At 57.5% G+C, this 11296-nt stretch overlaps 1 protein-coding gene across 1 annotated transcript; it reads right to left on the bottom strand.

The window, feature by feature from the left end:
- Positions 1-5452: 5452 nt before the first annotated feature.
- Positions 5453-11077, bottom strand: CISH (cytokine inducible SH2 containing protein). Its single transcript, XM_047693207.1, has 3 exons — positions 10892-11077; positions 7257-7477; positions 5453-7043 (listed from the first exon to the last, which is right to left on the bottom strand). Exons 1-3 carry the CDS (start codon positions 10909-10911, stop codon positions 6511-6513), a joined length of 774 nt encoding a protein of 257 aa, XP_047549163.1. The 5' UTR covers positions 10912-11077; the 3' UTR covers positions 5453-6510.
- Positions 11078-11296: the final 219 nt, after the last annotated feature.

The raw sequence follows: 11296 nt of genomic DNA, 5'->3' as shown, positions 1-11296 counted from the left end.
GTCACCAAGCTTTGCTGGCCAGGCTGACAACGATGACCTGGCAATGACAACCCAGGGGCAGCCCCCACAGGCACTCACCTCAGGGCCAGAGTGCTCTCTGTGAGGAGGCCCTTGTCTCTTACCTACACTCCTCTAACTGCCCTGGGAACCCACCTTCTTTCAATAGACCTTTGTCTTCTAGTGTCTCCTTAGGCTCCATGTCTCTGGGCTTTGGGGAAAAGGTTTCCTGAAACCTGCTCTGCTAATAGCTCCTCCTGCTATGGCCATCTACCCGAAAGAGCTGAGAAAAACAAGGAATGTTGGCCAAGTGGAAAGGTCAACACACACACACACACACACACACGCACAGGCTCACAGTGATGTTCAGAGGTAGGACTGGTGGGGGTAGGGAACTGTGAAGTGCTCTTTGGGAGGAGGCTGAAGGCCTTTCCAGAACAAAGTTTTGGCCCAATCCAGACTACGAGGAAAAATTCTCATCTCTGATGGAGGAGGAGCCCAGCGATGCTGAGGAAGAGCCGGTCTGGTTCACTGATGCTGTGTGAAGGGAGAGTCCTTGGAATAGGGCTCTGCCTGGAGGTCATTTGCTGGGCACTGGCCCCCTTCAGCGAAACCATCCCAATGTGGGTCTCACTAGTGGGGACTGTGGTGGAACAGTCCTAGAGGACTGCCTGGAGGAGTCGCGGCAGTCCCAAGTTCCATCAGAGACCACCAGTTCTAGTGCTCTCGGCCTTGCCTGATTCAGCCAGGCCAGTGTCATGGAAAGCAACTAATCTTTTCATTAAGCTTAAAGCTTTGGCCACACCAAAAGGCCCCTCCTGCTCTGGGCCCACCTCCTCTCCTCTGGCTCATAGGTGAGCATTGTGCCACTTACTCCACATTACCCCAAAGCCAGACCCAGCCATTCTCCAGCCACTTGGGGGCACGGCACTACTATTTCTGTTAGACAGATGGGGACACTAAGGCTCTGGGAAGAAGAGTCCAGGTCTGGACACGGGGAATCTGGGGAGCTATGAACTACAATCTTCAAGTTGCTGGCCAGTGGGCAGCTGACTCCAGTTCAAGAGTTCTAGGGGGAGGGAGACAAGCCCTGGCATGATCGGAGCCCTGGACTCTAACCCCACTTCCTCTCAGTGACTATGGACAAGCTACTTTGCTTCTCTAGGTTTCAGGCTTGCATCTTCGAAATGGGGTAGACGAGAGGCACCTGCCCAGCCTCATCTCCATCCCCTGTGGCTCACCTCCGAGGGCACAGACTACTAAGGGCCGTGAGAGGAACAGGCCTTGTGGGAGACTACCCCCTGGTCGGGGAAAGGGTAGAAGATGGCCTTACTGTTACTGTGAGAGAAGCTGCTAGAAGGTAGGGCTGGCCGCACCTCTACCCCTGCCCATGCAGAGACCAGAACAAAGGGTCTGTTCGCCAGGACCAGAACCCAAGTCACCCAGGCAACTGATACTGAGGGTGGAGGGCTGGACACAGAGGGCAGAGCTAGTGGGGGCAGGGCCTGCTTCTAGCTCCAGCCCAGCTCCCCTCCAGCCCCCACAGGGACCTGGGCAGCCATTGACATCTGCCCAGACAAAAAAAAGATGAAAAACGGTGGCTAGGGAATAGTACAATGACAGCCACAGCAGCTCCCTTCAGACATCACCTCACAAATCCTCTAGTGCTCCCCGTGTCCTCTCGAGGGCAGGCGCGGTCACTTTCCTCACTCCACAGCAGGAATTTTCTCGGGGTCAGTGAGGTTGAGGGAGACTCCCCAGAACCAAGAACCAAGTTCATGGCACACAATCCAAACAGGGGTGGCGGTGGTTGGTTGGGGGGCGGGTTGGGATAAAGCCAGGGAGTGGGGTCCTGTTGGCCAGGATTAAACCTCTTCTCCTGAGTCTCAGATGTGGGAGGCTCAGCCTGCTGCCCAGGGGTGACCACTGCCATGCGCTCTCGGGCAGTGGGTGCGCACGGCCTGCCAAAGCTGGGGAGCAAGGCCCCACACTGTGCAGTTGGGGCAGCGAGGGCTCACTCACCACGAGAGGTTGTTGAGTTGCTGGCAAAGCCTGAACCTGCTTTATTTTTATAAAACTTGTCTAGCAGGTTGGTGTGAAGGGACTGCCCAGGCCTGCACAGGCTTCATGTCTCCTGAGGAAGACGGCCTTTGTGAAGTCTCCAGAAGCCTCCTGCTTTCTTGATCAGGACTTATTTCAAGGGCCCGCCCCTGCCTGTCCCTGTGGGCTGCTGTGCACGCTGGGAGCATTCCCGTCTGAGAGCGTGAGCTGCCCAGGTCTGTCCCCAGCCTGATCCAGACTTGTGTTCTGCCTGGGCCCAGCGAGATTTGCTCAGCTGGCCGATTAAAAGCTGAGCCCGGGTATAGGGGCACTGATGATTGGGGGGTGTTAGCTTGGTGATCATGGGAGGAGCATTCTAGCAAGACCTCACTGATGAGAGAAATCTGGTTGGCCTGGTGTTAATCTCTGTCCCAAAGTCATTCCAAAAAGCTATTGTGAGTCTAGGGAGAGATACCACATGGGATCATTCTCCCCATGGCCTTGTAGAGTCTTCCAGGGCCCAGCCTCCAGCCCCTGGGCCTGCTGCCTCCTCCAGGAAGTGCCCCTGACCCCCACCCCCTTTTCTGTGTCCCCTCTGCACCCTGTGGGTGCCAAGGCTCTAGCATGCCAGCTCTGGGGAGGCAGAGCAGAACAGTGGTTATACCAACAAGGTCTCGAGAAGGATCTGAAGCCTGACTCTGACCCTCGCAAGACATATGTCCCTGAAAAACCCCACCTCCACTCTCTGAGTCTTACCTCTTCGGCTGTAAATGGGGACAACCTCTGCTGGTACTCGAGGCCGCAGGGAGAACTCCTGGGGCACAGACTCTGCCCAGGGTCCCCAAGTTGCCCTCCTTGCCTCCTCCCGCTCCCCACTGCCACCTCCCCTGCCATGACCTACACCCTCAACCTCCCTCCTCCCGCTTCCTGTCCCATCTGGCTGATGGGCTCACTCCTGAGAAATGACATGACGTCATAGCATTTCCCTGCTAAACCCGAAGGAGGCCCTCTGCCACCCCAGGATGTAATTCACAGGCTCCCTCTGCTCCAGGGCAGCCATTCTGGATTCTTGCTCCTGATCACAGCAGGTTTGTTCCTGGGCCCTGGCACTGGCGGCTCCTTCTCCCTAGATGTCCTTTGCCTATGTTGTCTGCATAGCCAGCTCCTGCTCAAGTGTCCAGGCTCTGAGTCCCTGGAGCTCCCCCGATCCCCAATCTGTAGCAGGGTCCAAAGCCAGTCTCTGCCCTGCTCCCCTGTCTTGCCTTCTTTACACTCTTCAAACTTGTCCCCAGTGCCCACTTGTTTATTGTCTCTCACTCACCAGCCCAGGAGTCCCACGATGATGGGACTTGTTCCCTGCTATGTCCCCAGGGCCCAGATGGAGTCTGGCCTAGCAGGTCTTAAGCCCCAGCGGGACTTAACCGACGCTCCTTCACTTGTCCCCAGCTGGTGCTGGCAGGGCATGGCCCCTTTCCTAGCCCAGAGTCCCCCAGCAGTGACTACACCCACGAGACGATTTTTAGCCTCTGTTAGGCTGGGTCTCTGACTTGGGTTTGGGCCCGATGACATGCCTTCTATCGTCTCTCCTCTAGGCAGGCATCACTCCCTCCCCTGATAGGGAAACATGAAAAGACTGAGGCAGAAAAATAGCGGGTGAATGAAGTAGCTGGCAGCCCTCCACTACCAGGAGCTGGAGCCTGGCTGTACCGAGGCGAAGGGGGATGGACCGGACCTGTTGACCAGACCGTCTGGCCTAGAGCCTTAGCACATAAGGACACAGGAGGATAAACACAGTATCTAAGATCAACTTGCCTGAAGGCTGCCAACCCCAGCTGCCCATTCTTGCTGGCTAATGTAACAGCCCCGGGGCAGAGGGTCATTACCCTTGAGGTAAGCTCCGCTCGTTGCCTCACCTACCAGCCAGGGCCTTGCCCCCTCTGGGCCTCAGTTTTCTCATCTGTGGAGTATGGGTCTATTCAGACCTATTCCCACAGTGCAAAGGCCTCGTCCATTGCCAGCACCTGGCGGGTCCCCTGAGCCACCTCCACTGCTGCAGACAATGTGGAGTCTGTGGGCCTCCTCCTGCTATAGCAGCTTTCTGTCCAGACCATGACGTGAAGCGGGAAACACCCTGCTTTTGACCCCTCTTTGTCCACTACTCATCCATTGGGTGACTCAGACCTGGGGGTGGGGCAGACGGAGGAGTCACAAAGGGGCTGAGATCCAGGCTGGAGCAATGAAGAACAGCAGACATCCCTGGCAGGGTCACGGTGACCTGGAGGAGGCGTGCTGTTGGGCCCTGCCGCCAACAACAGAGAGGGTGCCAGGCTGGGCACCGGGGCCCGGGCACTAGTCCCAGGGAAGTCGACCTTCACTCACCTCTTATTCACTCCTGTCCAGTATCAGCTCTATTCTTTGCTAGAACCATCTCCATGCCCACACGTTTCTGTGCCTCCATAGTTCTGGCTTTTAGCCCTTCCCGCTTCCTCCTTGCCATGAGTATAGCACTCCTGATACCCTTCCGCTCTCAATCTGCCAGCATTTGTCTCTTCTAATCATCTAAGTCCCAAGAAAACAGGAAGGTTAGAACGATTTCTAAAATGAGGGTCAGGAGGCTATAAATGAGTTTCAGAGCAGCTTTCCTATGAGTTGTTCAAGAGGAAGTACGGAAAAATTTCAGGACACAGTGAATTCAGGTGCAGAAGCCTTAGAAAGTCAGGCCATTGGGTGATGGAGAGTGTTTTCATTTTAACTGCTCTTCCATCTACTCTGGGTTATAGGGCCCCTGATAGGAGAGGGGTGCCTCTAACCCCAACTAACCTGCGTCAAAGCCCTTCCAGGTCCCACCTCAGGCCAGATCCTGCGGCTTATTGCTACTATCCCCAGCTCACGTTCTGCCACACTGCACAGAATGACCCTTCCCCATGCCTCCTTGTGGTCGGGAATAGGAGCTTCCCAGTCACGACCTGGGGCTTCTGCACTCCCTGTACCTCCTCCCTGAAATGACTGGCTCTGATCTTTGCTGTGGCCTCATCTCTGAAGACACAGCCCCTAGGAGTGGGTGCCCCCGTAGCACCATCCCCCAGCATCTCCACATGCGGTCTTTAATTGACATCTCTTTACACCTCTCAGGTCTGGTGCCCTTCTGCCACTGCCCCCCGCTGGCAGCGGCCTGGTCAGTGACCCTGCAGGCAGTCCAGCTGGCCTTCACCTCCTGCTTCCCATCCTCCAAGGGAAACAACAAGTAGTGAGAGAGGAAGGCTGCTCCCTGTTCTCCTCTACCCTTTAGGGGGTTCCCTAGCAGGACTGCTTAGCTACATAAGGTTGGTGGGCCCCAGCTGATCCAGATGTAAAGTGGCAGATAATAATATCATCAAAGGGGACAAACTGTATAAGAACCCAAAGAGGACCCATGCAGGGCTCCTTAAATGAAAAGTACAATTTTATTGTCAATACAGAAAAATCAGTAGAGGAAAAAAGACTACCAAACTGGGTTCTGCTTGTTATAATAATTATTTGATAAAGTCTTATCAGATATGTATGCCTTTCTCTCTCACGTGCAGGTGCCTTCCCAGGCAGGAAGTGGGCCCAGAGGACCCGGGGCGACCCGCGCGCTCCCGCAGGCCTGTGGCCCAGCCAGACCAGCTCTGTGCAGGTAGGGCTCTGCCCTGCAGGGGTGGGGAGAGGTGGGCTCTGCTGGGCACTGGCGCCCAGGCTCCTCTTTTCTTGTCCATTTATCTACCCTTCAAAGCAGAGCTGGGGGCAGAAGAGTGGGGGACACATTCATAGGTGGGTGGGTCAGCGCCAGGATATCCAGAACTGCCTTGGGTCCAGCAACAGGTCTCAGGGTGGGGCTCTCCGCAAGGAAGAACCAGAGAAGCTGGGGCAGAGCTGGGGTCTCGAGAGCACTTGGGGCTCAGGGCAGAGACGTGGGGTTGGGTCAGCTTGAGACCAACCCAAAGAGAATAAATAAATAAATACTGTATAACTTGGCAGTCCCCCAGCCTGGCCTATTCCCCCACTGGGGGGACCATCACTGCCAGCCTCAGTTCCTCTAGCCACCATCTGCACTGAGACAGGTGGCTGGAAGGAGGGGGCCCGCCCTACCCCTGTGGACTGAGAAACCAGGGCCGGCAAAGTCTACATAGTTCAGGAGGCCATAGCAGGCAAGTGGGGGCCTGGGCCCAGCCCACAGGATGAGACAGGTCCTGCCTGTCTCCCTCTCTTCTGACCCATGGCTCACCCCAGCCACATGGGGGTTGGTGGGGGTGGCTGACTTCTAGGTTGTGGGACGCTTTTCCAGACATCCCCCACCCATGTAGCCTCGCTCCTGCTGACTCTTCCTGGTCCAGCTGGTCAGGTGCACACAGACAACGGGTGACCTGAGGAGGGATGACGGGAGCCCAAGTCCAGCTGGGGCTGGCGTCCCCTCCAGGGTATGGCCGGATGAGGCCCGGCAGCCACACTGGCAGGTCAGAGCTGGAAGGGGTACTGCCGGAGGTAGTCGGCCATGCGCCGGGGCAGCGGCAGGCAGTCCACGTCAGCCACCAGGCGGTTGATGACGAGGCGGCACAGGTGCTGCAGGCTGCGGGCGCTGCTTCGGCGCACAAACGGCTGTACCAGCTTCAGGTGCACGGCCGTGACTGTGGGCACGGGCAGCGCCGGGTCACCGGGCACATCCTCCTTCGGGGTAGGCGGGGCCGGGGTGGGCGCAGGGTCAGGGCTGTCGCTCCGGGGGTCGGCGGCACAGGAGGCCACATAGTGCTGCACCAGGCTGACCACGTCAGGGAAGGCCAGGATGCGTGGCCTGGACAGGCAGTTGGAGTCCAGGCGGAAGCTGGAGTCAGCGTACTCGATGCGCACATTGGTGGGTCCTCGGGTGGTTTTGACCGACAGGGTGAAGAGGTAGCTGGGGTGGGTGCTGTCGCGGACGAGGAATGTGCCTTCTGGCATCTTCTGCAGGTGTTGCCGGGCCTCGCTGGCCGTAATGGAACCCCAGTACCAGCCTAGGCAAGTGGAGAGGGGGCAGAGAGCCTGGTCAGTGGGGCATTCAGCTGGGGGCGCAAAGCAGGGGAGGACTCCGCCTCCCCCTTTATGCTTCCATGGGGAGCACTGCACCTTCCCCACAGACTCTCCAGGGTAGGGAGACTCAACAGATAGAGCTAAGCTTTCCCCACTGGACTTCCCAGAACAAGGCCTGCTTCTCTCCTGGAACTCACCAGATTCCCGGAGGTAAGAGAAGGTCTTGGCTATGCACAGCAGGTCCTCCTCTGGGTCCAGCACCTTGGGCTCACTCTCCGGCTGGGCTGGGGTCTCCTCTGCCACTTCCTCCAGAAAGGCCCCGGCAGGCAAAGGCTGCATAGCTGGTTCGGGCAGCTCCAGGGACTGGGCCCACAGGGGCCGCTGCCCGATCCGCTCCACAGCCAGCAAAGAACAAGGCCTAGAAAAGAGGGGATGGGCAGTGAGTGGAGGCCCTGTGCTCACCCTGCTTCCAGAGATCCCCTGCGCCTGGGGCCGGCTACATGACTTCTGGCCTGTCCATCTCGGTTCCCCGCCCTGCCCACTCATGGGCTCAATGATGTCAGCACACCACCTCCCAGCTGTCACCACAAAAGCCTCCTTGATGGCTTCCCCCACATGGAGATTCACTTTTGAAAGAGCCTCCTCTGCCTTCTTGCATTTATTGAACAGTAATTGCACTCTCTATTATGCACCAACCCAAAACACAGATCATTCCTTAGAGGCATTTCTAGCTCAGAACAGGAAACTGGTGTCCCCACCACCAGTAGGATCCAGTGTAAAGAAGCTTCACATTGGTGCCCTGTGGGCTGAGGTGGACTGATTACACGGCACTGATCCTGCTTGAACCATGGCCTGAACCTTTGTGGAGTGCTCCAGAGGCCCCCAAATTATGGTAGGAGTACCTGTCAGGGGGAACTCGGTCCAAACTGGCCAGGGCTGAGAGGTGGGCACAATCTCCCCAAACAGGTCAGACTCCCATCCCTTTTCCTCCTCCTCCCAGCTGAGGGTCTGGGATGGACAATGGCCTCTAAGGGCACTGGTAAGTCCCACCTCCCACAAACATAAGCTCCCGAGAAAGGGCAAGGTAGTCATTCCACGTTCCAGATCCCACCCTGGCAAGCCAGCCCTACTAGGCTTTCTGATCTTATGCAAACCTTGCTGTTCAGCTTCTCCACCCTCTAATGAGGGGTACTCCCAGACTAGATCCTGATGGGTTTGGCTATACCGTGTTCTCTGGTGACAAGAGTTGGGCTGCCGAGCCAGTCACAATCTGAGCAGTGGCCTTTCTCTAGGGGAAGGCCACCCAGCATGGTTATCCTGGGGCTTCCTGGGAGTAAGGGGCATGGGCCCTGGCTCCCAAGAAGAGACTGCTGGTCCTTCCTCACTCCTCATGAAATACATCCTCAGGCCTCAGTTCTGGGTCTGGTCCCCTGCTGGGCCTCAGGACACCAAGATAACAAAACCATGGGCTTTGCCTTCAAGGAGAACTTATAACCCGAAGTCATAAAAGCAAAGGGTGTCATGGGGGAGTCAAGGTCTGCCTATTCCTGAGCTGAATCTGTCAGGCCAAAGGAAGGAGTGGAGGGAAGGTGCTCCATCCAGGCAGAGATGACAGCATGGGTAAGTGCCAGGGATTTCTTACGAGGCGGGAAGAGGTGTCAGACAGAAGCCTTGGCAGGGCGTGGACAGAGGAGCCAGATCTCACAGTGTAGGTTATCGCTGAGCGTTAGAAGATTTTTTTTTCAATATTTTATTTATTTGACAGACAGAGATCACAAGTAGGCAGAGAGACAGGCAGAGAGAGAGGAAGAAGCAGGCTCCCTGTTGAGCAGAGACCCCAGTGTGGGCTCCATCCCAGGACCCTGATATCATGACCTGAGCCAAAGGCAGAGGCTTAACCCACTGAGCCACCCAGGCGCCCCACGTTAGAAGATTTTAACAAATCGGGAGAAGGGGTCACAAGACCCTGGCCTACCACAGTCTGCATAGTACTTGCCCATACCCACTCTGGGTACCTTACGGGAGCTCTGGAATCCTACTAGGGGAGCCAGAGGCCAAGCTCCAAGGAACCAGCTGGAGGCCTGCCTGCTGGGTCCCCCAGCTCAGCTCAGGCTAGCCACTCAGGCCAGAACCTCCAGTGGTGGCCCTGTCCTGACAGCTTAGCAGGGCACTTGTGGGTGTGGGCACCTCTAGGGTCAACATGGTTTCTGGGTGTGTGAACAGCCCTATTGGTCTCCTGGTGAATGACAAGCCCCCGGTGAGTGACTGTATCTGAGGAGGGGTGTGTCCACAGCTGTCATCACCACGGTGGGGGCGACAGCGGGTGTGCTCTAGGTGTGGGCGGCCTGTACGTGTGTTTGCCTGTTGCAGAGCCCAGCCTGTGAGTCCGGAATGGGGACACATGCCAGTGGAGCATACTCAGCCCTGAGGGTGGGCGCCTCCAACAAAGCCAGCAGCCCAAACCTACCTGGGGAGGGCACCAGATGGGCTGTGGCTGTATATGTGGAGGTCTTAAAAATCTTGCTTCCTGGGGCGTCTGGGTGGCTCAGTCATTAAGAGTCTGCCTTCAGCTCAGGTCATGATCCCAGGATCCCAGGGATCCCACATCGGGTTCCCTGCTCAGTGAGAAGCCTGCTTCTCCCTCTCCCACTCCTCCTGCTTGTGTTCCCTCTCTTGCTGTTTCTCTGTGTCAAATAAATAAAATCTTTAAAAAAAAAAAATCTTGCTCCCTGACAGCAAACACTGGCCCTGTGGAGAATGTGGAACCCCAGAATTGGGGGAGGGGTCCTGAGAACAAGGGTGTGAGGGTGTGAGGGAGTCCCAAAATTCAGAGGAGGGAGATGCGGGAGACCATCAGGGAGAAGTATATAGTAGCATAGTCTTCCTAGCTCCTCCTGCTTCCCTCCTTGGAAACAGGACTGCTCAGGGCAACGGGCACTTCAGCCTTGCCCCACCTTCCACCCTTCTTCACTTGGTACTATGCCAGTTCTGATAACAACAGCCATTGGGCCACCCCGTGCTCCCTGGGTGTGGACACTCAGTCATCTCTCCTATCTTTCTCCCTGGAGCTTTCTGAGTTCCTGTCACATCAGTCCGGAGAGCATCAGACCTATCGGTTGAAGGGGATGCTAAGGTGTAAGGAATGTAGGAAGAATGTTCAGCTAAGGCCAAGACTCTTCTTACCAGCCCCCACCCCAACCACCAGTCTTTGCAGGAAAGTTGGAGAAGGGAGGCAGGAGCCAAGTACTCACAATGGGATCCCAGACTGGTTGAGAGGAGGGGTGACGCATTGGTGGGGGGTACCACAGTTAAATCAGGCCAAACTCAGGCTCTTCCAAGTGCTGCTGACCAGCAGGTGCCAACTGGGGGGAGCCATGATCTCAGGTTGGCTTCCCAAGAAAAGCCTAGTCGCTAGCCCATGGCAGAAGGGTGGATGATGGGACAGAGCGGGGCAGGGGCTAATCCAAGGTCACCGGTAGGCCCTGCGGCCTGCAGGCTAGGGTAGAGAGCTCTGGGCCCAGAAGGGGATCTGGGCAGGTGAGCTACGTCTTAGAGGACACGCTTCGCCGGCGTTCAACCGCTCCAGCCAGAACCCAGGGTTAGGCTACCCTGTGTTCCTCCCGTCGTCAGCCGACCCCAAGTTTCACTACCCCCAGAGCGAGCAGAGGTAGTTGCGGTGTTGTCACCCCTCCCTGTATTCACCCCGAGCTCCTTCCGCACTCGGTCATCTCCGGCCCGTCCAGCCCTCTTACTGGCCGGCAGCGAGCACGAGGCGGTACTATCCGGAAAGCCCAGCGCAGAGGCCGGGCCGGGGGCGGCTAGCCGCACTTACCCCTGAACGCAGAGGACCATGTCCCGGCAGCGGCAGCAGCAGCTCCGGAGCTGGGGCTCCGCCGGACGGCGGCGGCTGGACCGAACCAGTGGGCGCAGGGCTCCCTCGCAGGAGAGGCTCCCTCGGCGCACAGGCGGCGGGCTGGGACTGAGCGGCAACGGCGCGGGCGGGCCTGGAGGGCGCGGGGGGCGGACCGGGAGGGCGGGGCGGGGCGAGCCGCCTAATCTTTTGTCCTCTGTGTCCCAACCCTTCCCGGAAGCGACGTCTTCCTAGAACCGCGGGCTGTGCTGCGGGGCGGGGGAGGGGTGTGGGCGTGGGCGCCGGCTCCCCAGGGCGGCGCTGAGGGCCGCTAAAGGAAACACCTTTGACAGATTTCCAAGAACTTTCCAGGAAAATGGGGCGGGG

Source organism: Lutra lutra, chromosome 1, assembly GCF_902655055.1.
Source record: "Lutra lutra chromosome 1, mLutLut1.2, whole genome shotgun sequence".
NCBI lineage: Eukaryota > Metazoa > Chordata > Mammalia > Carnivora > Mustelidae > Lutra > Lutra lutra.
Note: the sequence above shows the minus strand (reverse complement) of the source record. Positions and strands in the feature narration are given on the sequence as shown.